The sequence below is a fragment of the Nyctibius grandis genome, chromosome 28 (genome assembly GCF_013368605.1).
Source record: "Nyctibius grandis isolate bNycGra1 chromosome 28, bNycGra1.pri, whole genome shotgun sequence".
NCBI lineage: Eukaryota > Metazoa > Chordata > Aves > Nyctibiiformes > Nyctibiidae > Nyctibius > Nyctibius grandis.
The window spans coordinates 582,573-603,063 of NC_090685.1; the positions used below are offsets into that span (position 1 = coordinate 582,573).

General features: G+C 44.0%; 1 protein-coding gene across 5 annotated transcripts in view; it reads left to right on the forward strand.

Moving 5' to 3' along the window:
• The window catches only part of NCOA6 (nuclear receptor coactivator 6), a 46,004-nt gene that overhangs the window by 398 nt on the left and 25,115 nt on the right, over positions 1 to 20,491 (forward strand). For 2 of the 5 annotated variants that reach the window (XM_068419614.1, XM_068419617.1), the window contains exons 2-8: positions 6,467 to 6,569; positions 11,889 to 12,041; positions 12,148 to 12,422; positions 15,477 to 15,632; positions 16,203 to 16,325; positions 17,765 to 17,893; positions 19,529 to 20,344. In XM_068419614.1, the coding sequence (XP_068275715.1) occupies positions 12,188 to 12,422; positions 15,477 to 15,632; positions 16,203 to 16,325; positions 17,765 to 17,893; positions 19,529 to 20,344 (1,459 nt within the window). In that variant the 5' untranslated portion in view covers positions 6,467 to 6,569; positions 11,889 to 12,041; positions 12,148 to 12,187. Of the gene's footprint in view, positions 1 to 405; positions 451 to 6,466; positions 6,570 to 7,498; positions 7,552 to 11,888; positions 12,042 to 12,147; positions 12,423 to 15,476; positions 15,633 to 16,202; positions 16,326 to 17,764; positions 17,894 to 19,528; positions 20,345 to 20,491 lie in introns of those variants that run through there. The other 3 variants (XM_068419615.1, XM_068419616.1, XM_068419618.1) reach the window with 3 other exon arrangements.

The window sequence follows — 20,491 nt, forward strand, 5'->3', positions numbered from 1 at the left end:
CCGCGGCCTGGGCCCGGGCCCCCAGCGCCGGGTGAGCCCGCTCGGCCGCGGCCTGCGCCTGCCCCGCCGCGCCGGAGCTCCCCCGCCGGCGGGGGCTGCTGGACCGGCCCCGTTCCTCCCGACGCCCAGATCTCAGCCTTTCGCCGCGACCTGTTAAACCCCGAAATCACCCCGCGGCCTCGGGGGCGGCCCGAGGCTGAGCCTGCCGCGGCGGCGGTGGTCGCGGGGCTCCGCACCGCCGCGCCCAGGGCAGCGCTTTATGCCCCGGGGGAAGCGGTTAGGGTACCGGCAGCCACGGGAGCTGCTGTTCGACCTGGGACGCTGTGTCTGATTTTAGGTTCTCGGCCCTGACCTCACGCGGGCGCTGAAGTCGTTGTAAGATGTCAGCGAGGACGCGTTGACGTTTCTTTGAACCCAAGCTTTTGTTTGAATTCCTCGGTGACTCAAACGGTCAGAGAAAGGCTTCTTACCTTAGTCTGTTTTCTGCGTTCCTCCGGTTTTCGTTTGCTTTTAGAACGTCTCGGAGAACTCGGGGTTTGGGTTCCTTCAGGCTGCTTTGGGGAATGGGAAGCAGGGAGCTCTTGTGTGGCTCGCCTCGGCGTGGCTCTCAAAGCTGCTGCGAGCTGGGGCTGTACGAGCTTTGTGTCTTCAGAACCCCTCAGCTTCAGGGCACGCACAGCTGTGCACAGTGCCCTCTCTGAAAGCTCTAGTAAAACCTTTCTCATTTGAGTTTTATTAGAGGAAAGGCAGTGCCTCTTGGTGTTTCTCTTTGCAGTTATTGTGCACTGTAGTCTTTCTGGCTGGTTCTTTAGCTAAAGCATCTTTCAGTATTTCCCGTCTGAGAAAACAACCATGGAGAACAAATTTGGTGTTTTCAAAAAAGGTTGTCAAGTGTGATAACCAGTACTTTCAGATTTAGCAGCTCTTCCATCGTAGCAAGCGTTCCCAGCTTTTCTGTACGTCTTGTGGAGAGAGGAACAAAGTGTCCCGGGGCCCGTACCCAGACTGGCCGGGGCTGTGAGCCTCTGGGCTGAACACACAGCGAGACAGCAGGGTGTTTGCTAGAAATTCCTACACTCTTCTGGTATTCACTGAGCCATTGGCTTCCTTGGCCAGTTCACTGTGCCAGGAGATTTTTCCCAGTAATGCTGTATCCTGACTCTCCTATGAGAGAAAATGAAATCAAAGTGGGGGAGGCAGCACACAGACCTGGTCTTCCATTGAGAAATGACATTTCTTAATATTTTAAACCTACAGAAGGGTAATCCATTAGGCTTTGGGTTTTGGCTGGAAGGACTCCCAGCAGCGCTCCCCAGCAAGCCTGTTCTGTAGGACTTCCAGGGAGTTGTTGTTTACAACAGGCTTCCCACCGATGCAGTGATTTTACACTATTCTAGTAAAGAAATAGCTGCTTCCTTAAAATAAAAAACAACTGTGTGTGGAGAAACCTGAGAAATCCAGGCCCTCCCCATGCATCTGTAAACTAAGTGTTAGTGGCTTCATTTTTCAGTGGCTTAAATACTTGAAAATATGGGGTTGTAGAGGTGATTTCTGCTGAACAATCTTTGTTCTGTTTAGGTATGATGCTGTCAGAGATTGCGTGCCTTCGTAGGAGATGTTAAGTTTAAAACTAGTAACAGATTTAGGTATATTTTTATTTTCTCATACCGTATTGATTGCTTGTGGTTGGAAGCTGGAGTCACAACTGAGCTAGACAGACATACTGAATTTGATAGATCTGCAGTGGCAAAGGGTTTGCTGCTGAAGATATCACAGAGTTAACGTGGCTGTAACGGATTGATTGCATTGGGAGTAGTGACATTTTATAGGTCACTAGTGCACCTCAGAAGGGCAGAAGGTGTGTTGGTGGCATCGCTTTCAAAATCATGTGGTCTGTTGAGAAGCACAAACGCTGTGGCGTGGAGAGAATACGAGGGAGCAGAACGCCTGCTTGTGTGTAGACCACTGACAGCGAGACTTGACCCTGAAATTGCGTCTTGTGTTGCAAAAACTGTGTTCAAGCATCCTGTGTTCCTTAACGCTGGGCTAGAGGCGAGGTAACGGGAGAGAATGCGTCGGTGTGGGAAGAGCTGAGGGGCAGAAGTGGCAGGAGAAATAATCCTGGATTGCCCAGGCCTGAGGCAGGGATGGTGCATGGTCAAACTCCAGGTGAGGTATTTTCCATCTGCCATTTCGGCAGATCATCTAAGCTTTGGATTACACAGGTGGAACAGTAGAGGAAGTCTTCCAGAGGTCCAGGAGCCTGGGATTTTTCTCAGTCCATGGGGCATTGGGGGTCATTTTCCATCCAGTGTGTCATCTGTCATTAGTTGATGCCATTAACAGCATCCCACCTGCCCTCTGAATAGCACATCAAAAATTGCTGTTGTCGTAGTTAAAAATAGAAACAAGAAGTGAATTCTGTCACGTGTATATTGTGGCCTTGAGGTTGTGTCACAATAAATAACCCTTCTTTATGTATTTAGCAAAAAAGAAGGGCGACCAGTGCGTGTTTGGGAGCTGGGGCGAAGGAGGGAGGTGTGCAGGGTGCTCCGCAGCTCGTAAGAGCCATCATCTGTTTGGAACCGAGAGGACTGTTGCCTGCTTCTCCGGCTTGAATGAGTAGTCTTGAAGCACAGCCCTATGCAGGGGGTTGAATTGGATTTGTATGAAAATTGGGAAGTACGGGAGATAAATGATGCCCTGTCTAAATCCGCTTGTCTTCATGCAGACCGATAATTTGGGACAGGAGGTTGCTTATACTGCGTTGCGTACGTGGGAGCCTGAGCGTTAGGTTTGCAGTGTGTGACAGGGAATGATCCAGTTATTCCCACCAAAAGATGCGTGCTATTAAGTTCTCCAAGTCCTACACATACCATTTTAATTTTATAATTTTTACTCTTTTAAAAACCAAGTGACCTGCCAAGACTGCACAGCTGGTATGAGGCTGCGTTTCTCACCGTGGTTTCTGGGTAGTACTTAGAGACCGAATCCGCTGTGAGCCTCTGTGTTCTGCATCTCGTGCACAGGCGCGCTCTCACGAGCCTTCCTCCTTGCTGGACTGGACAAGGAAGACGTGAGGAATTATTTCTGCCTTGCTTCCGGATAAATGGGAAATTTTGGCGTCCGTACTAACATCGTTTTTCCCGGCAGCGAGTGGAGAACACGTGAGATGCAGGGCTCGGGCTGGCAGTTCTCAGGGGTCTTTCCCAGAAAAATGGAGGAGTTGGCAGTTGTAGTCTTGGGGCTACGGCTGTAGGAGCTGAACTCCCAAGGAGAAAACATGACCAGGTTTTTTTAGTGAGGCTCGGGTAAGAATAATACTGGGCAAGAAATAGTGCCTCATCTTTTGCTGCAGCGTGGGAAAGTGTCCCTTCGGAGGGGTTTGTGCAGTGCTCTTCCTGTCCCTGCAGGAACGCGTTGCTGTCTAGTTCTGTTGCATCCGAGTTTTACCAGCAGGTGTAGAGTTGACCAGTGATTACATGGTTCTTAATAGCAGTAGTGACAGTAAATAACACTTCTGAAATTTGATTCTTCCAAAAGCCCAGAGCAGCACAAAATAAGCTGCAAGTTTTTATACAATCAGGAAATTCTCAGAACAGTTTTAACAAAAGCTCTACCTGCTTCTGTTACAGGAAGATTTTTTTTTTTTTTTGGTCAGGGAATAGAGTTTCCTTGCTGAGTGCCTCATATCAAAGGAATTACTTTTAAGCTGTTTGTTTTAGCTTAAATCTTTTCTTCATACTTTATAACATGTACGAATTTTAAAAACTTTAGTGAAATTTCCTAGACTTCCATTACATGTAAGAAGGAGGAATATTGCAATAAACAAGAGGTGCAGTTTTCAGTCAAACCTTAGCTCGGGACTGGTAATCACAAGAGACTGGTTATATCTGTGTTTATGAAGCTCAGTGAGGATTTGGTAATAAAGGAGTCCCTGTGGGGCACGTCGGCCCAGAAGGGTTTGGTAGCGGTTCAGTTCAACTTCAAATAAAAAGCTTGTCATGACACAAACGGTGAATAGATCACTGCTTGAAAAGGAGTTTCCTCGTAGCCTTTGGAAGGCAAGATAAAATATAATTTCTTGTCATGATGCATCTGATTCTAAATAGCATCTCATTTTACTTGTTTGCTGATTGCTTTCGTGGATCTTTGTGAAAAGTCACGTAGTGCAAAGCTCTGTCTTAGTATTCATCGGTTACAAGCTATGGTGTATTTCTTCCAAGTGGAAATATCCTTAACATGGGAAATTAATAACTCAGCTAATGGGAATTGATCAGTCAAATATTACACTGTATAGGCTACAGCTTCCAAGAGAATTGCTGATTCTGAGTTAACTTGTGACTTAGGGAGAAAACTGGGAGCCGCCTTGCGCTGGTGCCTCAGCTACAGAAAGTGGGAGTTTCTACACGGCTGACTTAGCTGCAATTAAAACTCATCCTGGAGTTATCATCTTGCTTTTTAAAGCAACCCCGATGAGCTCATCAGTCAAATTCTGTTGAAATAAAAATTAATGGCTCAGCTGAGACGTGTCCGTTGCAGCTTGGCGTGAGCTGTGGGCTTTCAACAAACCTTACGAGACTTTAAAAAAAACAGCGTTCCACTAAACCCGCTGTCAAAATGCATCAAGATATCACACGTGAAAGGTCACGTGCGTTATAACGAGCTGTAATGTTCTCCTTGTCGGAAACCCTTGGGGTTAGGTGTTGTGTGCTCGAGGGCTGTGGGGGTGCAGCAGAACCGCATGAGCAGTGGTGACCGCTGGGGTACGCGTTCAGTCTCTGGGCATTGCCAAGATCTCTATCAGGTAACATTGTAAGGAAAGTTGGAGTTAACGAACCAATGTTGATTAGTTATTTTCCTTAACCAAATTTGGTATCGTCTCACGTGTACAAGGGAATGGTGACAGCAGCAGTTCATTGTTCCTCCTCCCATAGCCCGGGCTGACTGTCCTCAGTGGCTTACTGGAGCTGGCTAGGGCAGCCGGTCCTTCCCAGTCCTCTCTCCTCTGGAGCAGCTGGGTGTCTGCAGACATCCCATACCCTCCACCCATGGTGAGGCAGGGTCACCCTTCGCCTCAGAAGGGAGAACTGGAGGAACAAAAAGCCCCTCGGTTCCTTGCGCCAAGGAGCTCAGATGATTTTCCCTCCATTTCACCACCCTTTAGCCAGATGCGAGCTCTTACCCCTGCCTTCCTGCGGCCCGGACGGTTTGGATGGGGCTGACTTCTGTCAGCTTTGAGGCCTTCTTAAAAAACAGCTTTTACTGAGCAAGTAAGGACTGTCCTTTAACATGAGCTCTTAGCACGACTTTGGAGATGACCAGCGAGTTTGTTACACAACTCAATTTTAGGCCATCTAAATAGTGGAGCATCCTTTTATAAAAAGGATGAGAAAATATAACTAATGCAGTATCTGCTATAGAACGTGGAAAGCTTTTTGGCTTAATAAACGATATTAAAATTTCATATTTCAGATTTTGGTTTTGCTTTTCAGCTTGGTGTCCGGTGATGGGATTCAGGCGGGTTTGCATATCGCTGGAAACAGCAAAGTTACTGCTTATGTTTTGGCCACTCAGGTCTTCTGCTTGGCACTATACTGCTTGTTGAATTATGATGCTTATTTGGAAATACAAGAAGATACCAGAGGTTCAGAAGTGTTAGATGAGTATTAAAAGTTCTGCAGAGCACGTATGATCTGATGTAACACGAATGCTCTTCCCTTCGAGGTGCTGGGCTGGCAGAAGTGCAGAGGCTGTGGCACAAGACTGAGGCTTTTAGAGTGATTTCAGTTTTTCTAGATAGAAGATAGCAAATTTCTGCTTTGTCTTACTGAGTCTTCTTCCCTCTTCTGCTTCCCCAGTTTGGGTTTGGGTAGCCCCCTTCCCCGCTGGCGAGCAGGCTGGCACGTCAGCAGAAAATGTGCTTGAAAAGCAGCACTGGGATGTTAACATAAATCATCTTGATTTGGGGGGAGGAGTTTTGTTTTCGCTGGAGCCATTAGCTTTGCTGCTGCATTTTCATTACCCTGAGAGGTTTGAGTGCAGCTTGATGAGACCGTGAACAGGAGCAGGTTCTGGGATGGATTCACCTCGCTTTGCTGGCCACCTGCAATAAAAACACCCATCTGAGGTGGCCGTGGGAGCTTGTAATGGGTTTCTGGGACGAGCTTAACCTGTGCCTGCTTAGGATGAGCTGAAGTGCATCCTAGTTGTACCAGTTTCTCTTTTCTGAAGGTGAATTTAATCTAGCAGAGTTTATCTTAAGACTTAAATAAATGCATTGTTCTAGATAATTAGCAGGTTTTGCTGTTAATATTTGAGTATAGGAATACGTGCTTTCTGTGTTACTAAAGAGAGTTGGATTTGGTGCAAAACTGCGTATTAAAAATCAAGGTATTCACTGTCACTGTTCAGTGGGTTTGTTATTATCATCGTTGTCTGACGAAACGCGCTGGTTTTCTTTCAGGATTACATTTCTGGGAGTTGCAGTTTAACCATGTTTGCCAGTCTGGAATTACCTGAAGACCGGTTGCATGCCACAAAATACTGAAGTTTTGGAATTTGTTTTGGTAGGTAAAATAAGCATATGATGCATTTGAGTATCTCTTATATATTCTCCTCCTAAATGTCCAACTAATAGGTCCTCGCCTCTAACGTTTGCGCGTTGGGAGGGCCGGGCTGTCTCCAGAGCTGCCTTTTCAGGCTGCCGTAGGGGGTTATGGCGTTTGCCATCAGGTTTGTAGCTGTTCTCAGACCTTCCTCCCAAAGAAGGCAGTTGGGCTGCTTTGGTGGTTGTATCCCTCTTTGGTGCCACAGTTTCAAGCTCCAAATTACTGGAACTACCCCTGGCTAAGTTGTTTCAGAGGAAATGTTACTGCATGTTTAAGTCTATTTTTAGGTATTTTGTATTATAACAGTGATTCTTAACCTTATTTAATCTCCTTGTGTAACAATATGAGTTATCTAGAATTTGCTTAAAAGTCTTTTTTGTATATTTTTGCCAAAAACGATTATGTCATTTTAATGTTCGTATCCCAGAATGGTTTTGTGTATATAGGTTTATTCATTGGTCAGATTTAACAAGCTCCAAGATCACTATGCTAGACAACAAAAACGTTGAAACAGTTGTAGGAGGATAATGCACTGTTAACAAATTCGCAATAAAAACAGTGTTATGATCAGAGTGTTCCTGGTTTTTAGACGTGGTGCAGTTTAAAAGTATGCCTGTGTGGGTGCATGTGTGTATATGTTATGTATTAAAAGAAAACCATCATCTCAACAGTATTCTGGCAGTGCTGAACCTCCTCTGTCTCCATCCTGAAAGACCTAATAAATACCTTTACATATTTTCTCACTGGCACCTAAAACAAAGGAAACAAGAAAACTTTCAAGTGCATTATTCAATACACGCTTTTTCTCTGATTTCCTTTTTTTTTTCCTATTAAGTTGCTTGAAAACCATTTTTCAATGAAAGCAGAAGGAAGGAGGGTTCTGTGTCCTTCAGAAATTGTGTTGCTACTGCTGTCAAAGACTCTTTCTTTTCACTCTCAGGTATGGATTCCCCAAGGGGCTTGATTGTAGTCTCATTTCTGGACTGATTTTTCTTCCTTTTCCCTTTTGTAGCTTAGATAATGGTCAGTGTGAGGATGAGGACCCTGCTCAGTGCTGACTTCTGCCATCTGCTAGTGCAGGACATCAGTCCATCCTTCCTCCTGCTCTCACCCTTTCTGATCTTTTGTGTAATTTGGAGGAGTACTTTTTCAGGCATAGAACAGGATTTTCATACTTTTTATTTAATTGGGCTCACTGCTTATTTGTTTTGAGAGGGTGCATGTTCTGGTGTGGCATCAGTTGTGAAAGTGTTTGTTCTGGGTTGCCTGAAATGTATAAACAGCTTGTAAATCGATAGACTGTGTCACAGAAAACCTGGGACACGCTGTTAGACAAAGCCTGGTTTTGGTTTGCTTGCTTTGTGTAGTGCAGTGAGTAGAAGGAGGCAACACCAGGTTTCAGGTTCTGTTTAAGAAACAAATTGACATAACCATAAGTTTAGATCAGTTGAGTGGATCTTGGGATGAGGATACCAAGATACCAGTTTTTTCTTTTTCCTTTTTTTGTTTTGAACCCCAGGGAGCAGCACTGCCATCCGGCCCTGCTGGCACTCCGGAGCCTGCGGGCTCTCAGCTGCTCCCCAGTTAGCCACGACTGGCTGTTTCAGGTTGTGCTCTAATCCCATCTCTCCCAGGGACTGGACGGTTTCTAAGTGTTGCCCAGTCACGTGGCGCTGGGTTTGTCGTGCAGGCTTCCTTCTGCTGTCCGGGCTGCTGGTGGGGGACAGCACACAGCACGACACGCTGCCTTCTGGGTTCCCTGTGGCGTGCGGTGGGACCCAGCCGTCCATCAGCCCACGCCTAGATTGTGGCGTTGCCGTATCCTACGTGAATTCTTCCTCTGGATAGTCTCTGTCTTGCACATTTTGGTCAGTCAATTGTTTTATCCGTATGCTGAGTGTACCTGGGAGCTCCAGCCTCCAGCAGCCCAGGGTGCGCGCTGTGTCCCTGGACACTCCGGTGTCCCCTGCCACCTCCTATCCCCATATGATACTGCAGGTGCATTTCCGTTATTAGTCTGTTATCTGGCTATTTATCCCCGCCTCTCTTACTTCAGTTACATGTTTTTAATAATTAGACTATTCTGAATAAGACCAACTTTATAATAAACAGGCATCACACTTTCCATGCTGCTGTCGCCTGTCCCAGGCCAGGTTCATGGGTAGATGGTTGCCACGTGGAAGCACTGGACTTGCTCTGAGTTTCCAGGAACAATTGTGTAATGGGAAATATTAAATTGGAACCTCTCAAACAGAGAGTTTCCCCCTGAAGGGGCAGGAAGGAGGCCATGGGTGGTTTTTTGAACCGAGGATGATATTCAGAGACCTTTTTGTGCTGCCACGTGAGCATGAGTGCTCAAGTCCACAGAATGTGCTGTGGTTAGGCAGATGGATTCCCATATGGCTCTTGCTCATCAGAGATCCTCTATAGCCCGCTGGGAGTTCAGCTGGGTTACAGGAATTATTGGACAACCAGCGTTTTACCTGTGCGTGCTTATGCTAAAGGCTTGTTGTGTTTATGTGGAGGAGCGTTGAGTGAAGGTACGCACTAATTGTGGTCACGTGCTGCCTCGTGATTTATGGAAGTCAACCCTGTAATCAGGAGATTACGGAATTTGTTAGGGCAACCAAGCAGCTGGGATTCATTTGGTTCGAGATGGACGGCATGCTGTGCTCGGCCTGAAGAGGAAGATTTCGCAAATCATTACTTCCTCCCGGCATACTTGAGATAAATTATACCTGAATACAGGAACAGACTAAACTGCTTGTGTTTGAGAGGGAGAGGATGTAGCAGAGATCCTTGAGGAGCATCATGTGGAAAAAAAAATGCGAAGGGAGCAGTAGCTACATGTTCTTATCCAGAAAGTAAAATTTAAAGCTCAATCCTGGTGGTTTTTTTTTTTTTCTTAACTCAAGCTTTCCCTGCAGTCCTATGATTTTCTGAGTCAAACAAAACAAGGCCTGGGGTCCTTCAGGATTTAGCAAACTATATTTTAATAGTGTTCATGAAGGGCCATAATGTCAAGAAATCCTCTCAGATTTCGGCACGTTGAGGCGAGGCTGGTGGAATCTGGTCTAAGCTGCAGCATTTTCATGAAGCCTTTAAAACCAGGGTTTAAGCAGTCTGGGCATCTTCTGCTCTTTCACAGAGAAGATGGATGCTTCAGACACTTCCATTCAAAAAAGATCTGAAATGTTTGTGTTCTTATAGAAAATTTTTTATTTCTTTGGTGTCAGGGGTTGTCAGAAGTACTCCTGTTTCTTGCTGCAGTATATTGAGCTGAGATCTCTGTCCCTGAAAAACTTATTCAAGATTTTCAGGTAAATAATTTTCTATGTAATTTTATTCAAAATATAGTGCTTGTGTTTCACAGGATGCTTATCTCATTCAGTGCACAGAATGACTGTGCTTGGTTGTTAAAAAGATTATTTGTGCAGGACTCGCAGCTCCTTTCTCCCTGAAGTCGGTGTATGTGTAATGAATGATGTAGGAATGCAGAAGGAGAAGGAATTCTCTCCTGGTTGGTATAAAGCCAGCTCTGGCGAGGAAGTTCCCTGTCCAAGAAATTATGTGTGCAAATCAATTAAAGCAGCTTTTCACGGATGGTTATTAATTGTCATTCTCATTTTCTGGGCACCTGACATGAAACTGAGTAGTTTGACTTGATGGAGGTGCCGAACACTCAGACCTGTAATTTGGATACAGAGCTGAGCAGCAAGAAGCCTGGGGAAAAAAAAAATTGTCTTTGTGTTCACCTGGTAAAGAATTTTTAAAATTTTTGTCTCTATTCCCCATCTTTAAAATTTCCCTGGTAATAGTAAGTAACTTATGAAAGCACTATGGAAATAAATCAGTGGCTGCGCAACATTTTTACTTACTTTCTGTTGCAAGACTGCAGAAGAACTTGTGAGACAAAATTAACTTAGTTTTTAATCCAAGATTTGAGTCGTGTTTAAGAATGAAGGCCTGGTGCTGCTGTGAAGAGAGTAGCTACATGTAAAATAGGTGATTATTCATTAATGCCAGTTAGCCTACCGAGTGTGGTGTAGGGTGGCGAGGGAGAAAGAAAATTGTATTCTGTAAAATCACAGTCAGTGTGTGTGTGTAGAGACCTGACCGAAAGCTGCGGGTGTTTTGTGACTTTCGAGTCCTTGTTTTTCCAGTGGTAACGTCCCTTCAGCAACATTATGCAAGTGTGCAAACAAGGTAGAGCTGTATCTAAGCTGGTCTCACATAGGGTTGGTTTTTTTTTTTATTAAAAAAGGCTGTTTCCTGGCCGGTATCTGCCGTTCACCTTTAATCTCAGAGCCGTGGTTTTAATTTGTGTTGGGAACTTGAACCTCTGCCAAACCCCAGTCTGTCTCCGATTCGAGGGTACGTCGTCCCAAACTGAACCTTTTAGGTGGGTTGTGCTGAACACCGACAGCTTTGGAGTTCCGAGGTCTTGGCAGTCCTGGCTGTCGAGCTGACTTGTTTCTGACAGCGGTGGTCAGGAACGGGTCCTTTGGTTTTGACACCGGCTTTGGCTGTTGGGGGAGATGGTTTTAATCTTTCAGCAATACTTGCAAAGCGTTGAGTGTGAGTGTGGAGGTGTCGCCTGGAGGAGTTAGTGCCGTAGCCCTCGTAACGGCTTGTGTTGGAGTGGAAAGATGTGCACCTTAACTAAACGTTGGTGGTGTTCGCCATAGGTGTAGGGGTAACTTTTATTGTAGGTTGCACTTCTGTACAGATAACAGCTTCGATTAATAATGTCAAGTAAAACGTATTGCAAAGTCTAGATATTTTATGAAGTAAAAGACATGAGGTACGTGACTTGATTTACTGAATTCATTCTTACCCACGCTCAATAGGGGCATGGGGGAGTTGTGGGCTAGCACAGGGGGAGCAAATTTTAGGCTGCAATGTGCATAAGCAGCTGAAAACACCTGAATCTTTACACACTTTTAGAAAGAAGGCATAGCGTGCCTGAGATTTCCCTAGGTGTGAGTTAAATGTTTGTCAAATGCTAAATTTCTCCTGGTAAAAATGTGCGGTGGCTTTCTTACTGCTTTGCTGGACAAAGGAGTGCCTATTGCATCTGCAGTCCCTAAAACTAAATTGGGTGGGTTTTCTTATCCTTCTATAATTAAAGCGTTGCTCTGAGTCTTATAGTTTCCTGGCAGTCAGGCACTGCAGAATTGGTACTGGGTGCTTGCTTGTCCTCTGTGCAATATGGAGATGAATGTAATTGATTTTCTTCCCCCCACCCCCCTTCCTTTCTCCCTGACTATCGTTTAGGTCAACTGGAACACTTCTCCAGGCACATGCAGCAGGATTCTGTCAGGAAACCACTTCTGTTTGTTCTCGTGGACGCACACCGTGGATGCTGCAATGGCCGCGGGTTTCAGAGTCGCACAGTTTGTCTCGCAGACCCTAGCACTGGGTCACCCGGTAGGTTTTTCTGTCAGTGATCGTATGTGCCGTTGAAAGCAGTTGTTAAATGTCTTTACACACTTATTATTATACTTACTATAATTCTTTTTTTTCCCCTTCCAAGCATCATCTTAACGTCTGACAGGCTCCCCTTGTTGGAAGCAATGGTTTTGGATGATCTACCTAACTTAAAAGATACACATGCCTCCTTGTACTCCTCAGCTATGGAAGACTTGGAGGTGGATTTTGATTCAGGACTGGAGGAAGATGAATGGAAAAGGGATGCTGCGCGTGAGGATTCCACGATCTTTGTAGCTTTTAAAGGAAATATAGGTGACAGAGACTTTGAGCAGAAGCTAGATATCATATTGGAGAATGTGCCTGGCCTTTTACACATGGGTAATGTACCTTGTCATTTTTCAACTGTCCTTAAAATATTTATTTACATAGTCGGTGTGCTTGTGTAAAGGAATAGATCATATTGGGTTTGAGTTACTTGGTAATAAGATCTGTTGGGGCTATTCTTAGTGAATTTGGGAGCTGTTCTTCTCGGAGACACAGAGTGCAAGTTTCCGCAGTTGTTTTATTGTTTAAAACTGATTTCATTAGTGAGTTCATTTATTCCTATCAGTTCCCATGTTTTATTGTGTTTTTTCTCTTTCATTTCTCTCCATTACACGTTGCTCTGTTACATTGAAGTGAAACCAGGCTTGTCCACACAGGTTATGTTTTTAACTACCAAAACCATCCAATTTAAACCACTGCAGTTCATCTGCAAATAGATTCACTCTCAAGTAACTGTGTCAGTTCAAGACGTGACTGCCCCTTTGCTGCTCCATTGACCTACCCTACCTGATGGGGTGTTTTGTTGATGGGGGGACGTGGAGCGCTCTCACGTATGCTCAGCGAGGTCTGGGGACAGCTGTGTAGCTAGTCAGCAATAACAGGCTTCTGGGACAGTAGCATCTCTTACCAGCACATCTAGATCTGGAAGAAGACCTCTGTCCACTGTCTGAGCATCTTTGCAAAGCATCTTATGATGATTGCTTGTAGCCACTCACTTATGGACTCTTGCTTGTACAAGTACAACCTTTCGTAATAGCCAGCCCTCCCCTGGTGAGGCTGCAGTGTTGGGGTGGTTTGGGTATCGCTGAGCTTGGATCAGTGATACGCTCCCTTCCCACCGCCAGTTTCCCCAGCAATGGCCCTCATCTGATACTACTGGAACGGTCAGGTTAACAGCAATGCCCCTCATCTGATACTACTGGAACGGTCAGGTTAACAGCTTAATTTCTTGCCGTTAGTAGAGTTTTCTATAGAAACAGATAAAGCCAGGCGGGTTGCCTTAAGCGCAGTGCTGGCAACACGTAACCAGGAGGACCTTGGGGACTGGGACCGTGGCACAATGTCATGTAACTGCAGTCTAAAAGCCACGTAATTGCACACACGCTCGCTCTCTCCCTCTCTGTGCTCTTGGTGAACCAAGCTTTTCCTGATGACTATAGGTCGCCATCCCAGTGCTGCCCTTCTGTCGCATGGTCTTTTGAAATCACACCGTACAAGGAAGAATCCACCTTTCTTCTTCAGGCAGGCAGTCTTTGTGTTTAAACAAAACTAATTTTCTAGATCAGGTTTTAAAGTGTTCATTGCATTGCTTGTTTTTTCAATAATGTACAGTACCTTTTCAGGAAAATAACCTATGACTTGTGAATAACCAAAGTGAATTTCTTTGTCACTTTGTTCTTTTCTTTCCGTTTTGTCCAGTTGTGGTAGGGTGGGTCTGGTGTCAGTTGTTGGGGTCCTTGCTGTTATCTCTTGGGGAGATAAAAAAGCTGGGATAAGACAAAAATACTATGAAGAAATACGACTATTTGAGCTGTACCTTATAAACAGTTGGAAGGAGACATAAAACCACCAGATAGTTACTGGTGTAAAAGGCTGTATGTTAACACCACAGATGAATTGTGTAGTCTTTGAACAGAAACAAATTCAATCTGCAGCTGTACGGAGTTGCATTTGTTATATGGAGGCATCTGTGTGCTGGGTTCGTTATAAATGTTAATGGCAGGATTAATAAACATGATTCAGACCTCAGCTGCGAAAGGGGAAAGCAAATTTTTACAATCCACGCCAAATTAATTTGAAAATTATCCATGTGACAAGTTATTTAAACTGATCCAGAGCAAAATAGGATATTCAGAATGTCGAGTGAATAAGTAACAGTGATTTAGACTTACCAGATGCCGTGTTTGAAAAACGAGAAACTCGAGTACTAATATCTAGAACTACTGAAACTGATAATGCAATTTTTGTATGTAAAATATTGGAACATTAATAACAGTAAATATAGGACTGTTCAAACCTCCACAGAAGGAGGTTTTAAAGCTCCTCCTGTCCAGTTTCCAGCCAAAAATGTGTTTATAGGTAGAAAGAGGATGAATTTAGTAATACCATTACTGTAGCAGCAGAAGGGACTTGATGAATTAGTTGAGGACAAGAGATTCCTAAGTAGGAGTGAGTTATTGGCATGCTTAAATGATGCGTTCTTCAGAATCAGAAAGTTAGCAAACTTCTAGTAAATCTGATGCTACCGTGGAAAAAATGCCTGATTAAAATTTGGGCCAATGTTTACTGTTTTCAAAGGGACTTCCTTGCCAGAAAGCTGGAAACTGGAAGCTTGCAAACCTGTATTAGGAATATATTTTTAGTTATCCTTAAATGTATTTTGTAGCAATAATTTATTTGGCTACCACTTCAGATACATATATCCAACGTGACTGCCCGACCTTCTTGCTAATCCCCACCTGTTACTTTTCAAACAACTGATCTACACAGAAACACTCACGTCGAATAGGTTTTCAGAAAACCTGCAATTAAATATTTTGCACAACTTTAATACGCTTTTTTTGCAGTGGATTGAACATACCTATTCAGGAAAACTAAATAAGAAGGTAGAAATAATTGAAATACTGCTAGGACTCCGCTGGCACTAGCTTTCTAAAAAAAGAAAAAGTTTCACAAGTGTTTGTAGAGTGAATATTTCAAGAATGAGGGTTTCGTTCTTGTAGCCAGGTTTTTCACACGTGTATCTGCTTCACTAACAGATTGCTATATCTGTTTTATGAGATACTTTCATATCTTCCCAAAGTAGTTTATCCCCAGAATATTTCAATTCTTGAGTAATACTATGAAGTGATTGTGTTGGCTGTTGCGTTGGTTACCACTTGGGTAGTTTTACATTGCTGATTTTTGGAACAGACCTGAAGTGGTTGGGCAGCATCGGTCGCTGTGTGCCTGTGCTGGAGGAGCCTCCTGTGCCTGACACTGACCACTGATGGTTTTCAAAGCCAAATAATTGTTTCAGTTTTTTCAGCTGTGCTTTTTTACCAAGTTATTTCATGGTACTTGTTTGAAAACTGCCTTCGCACTGACGCTGACCGTTTTCCTTTGAAGAATCCAGCAAGTTAAAACTGCAGAAGATAGAGCCTTGGAACAGCGTCCGCGTTACCTTCAACATACCCCGCGAAGCTGCTGAGCGGCTGCGGATTCTGGCTCAGAATAATAACCAACAGCTTCGTGATCTGGGAATTCTCTCAGTTCAAATTGAAGGTAGTTCACACATTTCCTTCCAAAAGCACTAAGCTAAAATTTGAGTATACTCAAGGAGCAATTTTGTTTACTTGGTTAATGTTGAAAAGCTTCTAATTTAGTAATTTGGAGAATGACTTCAGTGAAAAGGTAGCTTAAGACTTTTATTCTTTCAAGAATAGGTTTAATAGTAAAAATGGTAGCTGAAAATCCTTCGAGCATCAGGAAACCTCCTGAAAAATGTGTTTTGAGCGTTAGCTAATTTTTTTCCCCCCCTAATTGTTTCATATGAGACTTCCTTAAAAACAAGGTGTCGGGGGATTTCACAATTAAAATATCCATTCTGGACAGTTGTCCAAGAGCACACTCAGGATGAAACCAAGGGCATTTAATGCTTGTCATGGTGTTTGTTTTTCTTAAAATGGAAATCCAGAAGATAAGGGTAGTATGATGCATAACTGTCCTTCTAAAGTGTGCATTATAGGTAAAGTTTGTCCTTCCTTCCTTGACATCTTTTAAATGTCCTTTAGAAAATGTCTGTATTCTGCTTTTCTGTGTATCGTATTCACCCAAATTGTGCATCACTTCTAGGGGAAGGTGCTATCAATTTAGCTTTAGCTCAAAACAGAAGCCAAGATGTCCGAATCAACGGGCCCCTGGGAGCAAGCAGCTCCGTGCGAATGGAAGCGGGGTTTCCCATGCAAGGGGGACAAGGTAAATTCCTGTGGATTCTATTTGTTTGTTACTAAGCTAATAATAAAATGTCACTGATTATAGCAGATTATTGTTTGCAGAATTATAATTGTCATTTTAATTCATGTGTGTTCTTGTTTCTATACTGTCAAACCATGTCCCTCATTACGTAAACTAAATAGTTGGCTGCGTATTGTCCCACAAACATTGGAGTGATTTGGGTGGGGCAGAGTGGTTTGCTTGGGGGTTTTTTTGAGGGTTTGGTGGTTTGGGTTTGTGTTTTGGTGTTTTGTTTTGTTTTTTTACATGAAGACTGTAAAAGCAGATGAGTCTAGTGTAGTGAATTCACTTTGAAATGTGCACAAATTATCACAGTTTTCTGTTTGGCTACCTTTATGCAAATGAGCATAAGCCTTTATTCGGTGTACAATAATAAACTATTTTAGATTAAATCCATTGGAATTTTGGGAAAGACAGGAAAACTCTTATTGTTAGTCTCTCTTTATCTTCTGATAAACTTTTGAGATCTGATCGTAGAGAATTAATTTTTGTGGAAGGTGTAGTTTTATTAAACTCTACATTTTAGAGCATTGTATATGCATGATAAGTAATTTTTAACTGCAAAAGTCAGATTTTATGAAGAGTTCAAAGAAAGCTACTAGAATTTATTTTAATGGCTGAATCATAAAGCAAAATAATTAATATCTTAGTAAATAGGATTTAAAGCATTTAAAAAAACTGGGAGCTTTTTTTGTCAGAGGTAATGTAAGATGTGTGTGTGGTGGCTGATGAGAAGGAATGGAAAGAACATTTCACCTCTGTAGAAACCTGATTAAACAGTAGTTAAATCATTGTGCTTAACAAGGAATGTAAAACATTTAAAGAAAGGTTTACTTTGAAAGTGGCTGCTCTAATCTTCACTGTGATGATCGTGAGCTTCATTTCCTGCCTGCGGGTCAACAGCATAATGTGAACAGTATGAATATAACAGCAATATAACCAACAGATCAACAACAGAAACCATTTTACAAAATAGCAGCCTGTGGAAGTGAAACATTGGAATTTTTCTCTCTTGCAACACCTCAGTTACTTTCTCCTATCAGATTTTTGCAAAAACCCTGGCACGTGCATGGCTTTGATACAATCTTGTCACCTGGGGACTTTAGTGGCAAGTCAGGCTCAAATAATTCGTGAGCCTGCCGTGTTTCCTTCTATAGCCTTTTAAAAGTCTGGTGCTAAAGCAAAAGCTTCAGCATGACCTTAACTGATTTGTTTTATACCAGGGAATCTCAGCTTTCAGACAGAGATATGTGTCCTCAGCTTATTTTGGACAAACAATTCTCAAAGTATAAAGAAATGTTTTATTAACAAATATAATTTTTTCTTGTAAAAAAAAAATCTAAAATTCTTCTCCATGTAAAAACTGCAAGACTTGATAATTTTTCTTTTTATTTTTTAAGGTTTAATAAGAATGAGCAACGCTGCAGCTGTCATGATGTCCCAGAGTGGAAATGTGCCCTCCTCTATGGTGGCAAGTGGTGCTAGTGCTGAGTTGCAGCCAAGAACACCTCGGCCTTCCTCACAGCCAGGTGGTAAAACTTAGGAGAAAATGTTCTTGAATATTTATTCTTCAGCACGCAGGCTTGAGTGTGTGCTCATAAGAGTACTGGAGAATTGTTGTGGAGTATTTCCCCTGCCCTTTCTGGGAGTTTGTCCTTCTGTGGAACCCTCCCTGCCCCCATTAATCTCATAAAACTTCTCCAAGAATTTGGATGCCTAATAAGTCACGAGCTTGCTTGGTATTTTGTTCAAATGCGTTGAGCGGTGGCAGTCACATTTTTGCAGTAGAACTGTTGTGCCTGAGCTTTATGTTTACACAAAGGTAAAAGAAGGATTGGTTGAATGAGGCAGATGTCTCTGGTAGGAAGCAAATGCACCAGACTGAGCACAAGCGCTTTTCAGGAGGGGTAGGTAGACTGGCAGGTTAAGGATTGGGGATGTGAATGTTTGGGGTTTATTCTTCACAATTCTGCCAGTACAAGCTACTTGCATTCTGGGACTACAGAAAAAGAGAGGGGGTTATTAAATGTCCCTCCATAAAATGGTGGCAGTACTTCCAACTTCTGTAGATCTCTGAACTAGTTATTCTTATGGACAGCTTTTTTCATAAATGTTTGAAATATTCTGGGACTGTTAGTTTATGATACTACCTTAATTCATCATTATGGCCCCAACAAGAGGGTTATACACACAAACTGGAGGACAAAGGGCTGGAGAGCAGCCCCACGGAAAGAGATCTCGGGGCTTGGGTTGATGGCAAGTTGAATACGAGTCAACAGTGTGCCCTGGCAGCCCAGAGGGCCAGCCGTGTCCCGGGGTGCAGCAAGCACAGCACAGCGAGCCGGTTGAGGGGGGCGATTGTCCCCTCTGCACCACACTGGTGCGGCCCCACCTCGAGCACTGTGTGCAGTTTTGGGTGCCTCAGTAGGAGAAGGACATCACATGGAGCATGTCCACAGGAGGGCGACCGAGATGGTGAAAGGCCTCGAGGGCAAGACTTAGGAGGAGCGGCTGGGTCACTTGGCTTGTTCAGCTTGGAGAAGAGAAGGCTGAGGGGGAACCTCATCGCAGTCTGCACCTTCCTCAAGGCGGGCAGCGGAGGGGGAGGTGCTGATCTCCTCTCTCTGGTGACCAGCGACAGGACATGGGGAAATGGAATGAGGCTGCGTCAGGGGAAGTTCAGATTGGACATTAGGAAAAGGTTCTTCACTGAGAGGGTGGTTGGTCCCTGGTGGTCACGGCACCAAGCCTGTCCGAGTTCAGGAAGCGCCTGGGTGACGCTCTTGGTCATATGGTTTAGTTTTAGGTAGTGCTGCGAGGAGCAGGGAGTTGGACTCCGTGATCCTTATGGGTCCCTTCCAACTTGAGATACTCTATGATTCTAAGTGTGTAGGTTAGTCTGTAGCAACATTTGCTGTGGAGCTATCGTGCTTTATTGTAGAGGTTATAAATCAATATGACCTGGCTTCTCAGGTTTCCGAAACATTTTGAAAACTTCTAGAGCATTGCCTGTTCTGTCTGTTGGAGAAATTGGAACACTGAAGCATGAATTTTTGTGGAGAGTAAGCAAATGCAAGCAAGCAATTTACCCTTTCTTGTTTTGGGGTGGGTTTTGTCTACAGTAGGTTATTTTTTTTTTTCACTTTTCTTTGCTATTTTAATAGATGCAATGGACCCACTCTTATCTGGGCTAAATATCCAGCAGCAAAATCATCCATCTGGATCTTTAGCTCCCCAGCTCCATTCAATGCAGTCAGTTCCTGTAAACAGGCAGATGAACTCAGCCAACTTTCAGCAGCTACAGCAGCAGACCCAGTTGCAGACACGTCCTCCCCAGCCACATCAGCAGCCACAGCAGGGTATTCGACCTTCATTTACTTCACCAGCACAGGTTCCAGTTCCCCCTGGCTGGAACCAGCTTCCTTCTGGAGCACTTCAGCCTCCTCCAACCCAGGGAGCATTGGGTGCATTGGCAGTAAACCAGGGTTGGAAAAAGGCCCCGTTGCCTGGACAAATGCAGCAGCAACTTCAAGCAAGACCATCTCTAGCAACAGTACAAACTCCTACTCATCCTCCACCTCCATATCCTTTTGGAAGCCAGCAAGCTTCCCAGGCTCACTCAAACTTTCCCCAAATGAGCAATCCTGGCCAGTTTACTGCTCCTCAAATGAAAAGCCTTCAGGGAGGGCCCTCACGGGTTCCTACACCACTACAGCAACCCCACCTGACCAACAAGTCTCCTGCTTCCTCTCCCTCCTCCTTCCAGCAGGGATCTCCTGCATCATCTCCAACAGTTAACCAGACGCAGCAGCAGATGGGACCAAGGCCTCCCCAGAGTAGCACACTTCCCCAGGGATTTCAGCAGCCCGTCAGTTCTCCTAGTCGTAATCCTATGGTGCAACAGGGGAATGTACCCCCCAACTTCATGGTGATGCAGCAGCAAAACCAAGGTCCACAAAGTTTACACCCTGGCTTAGGAGGTAAGAAGTACTGAGACCTTCTTTTATTTTAAAAAGAAAAGAAACATAAAATGGCTAGAACAAATGTTGCTGTTAGTTTTGAAAAGATCCTTTAAAAGACAGAATAAAGAGACATAGGTGGAGTATAAAGTGGGGATGGGTGAATTA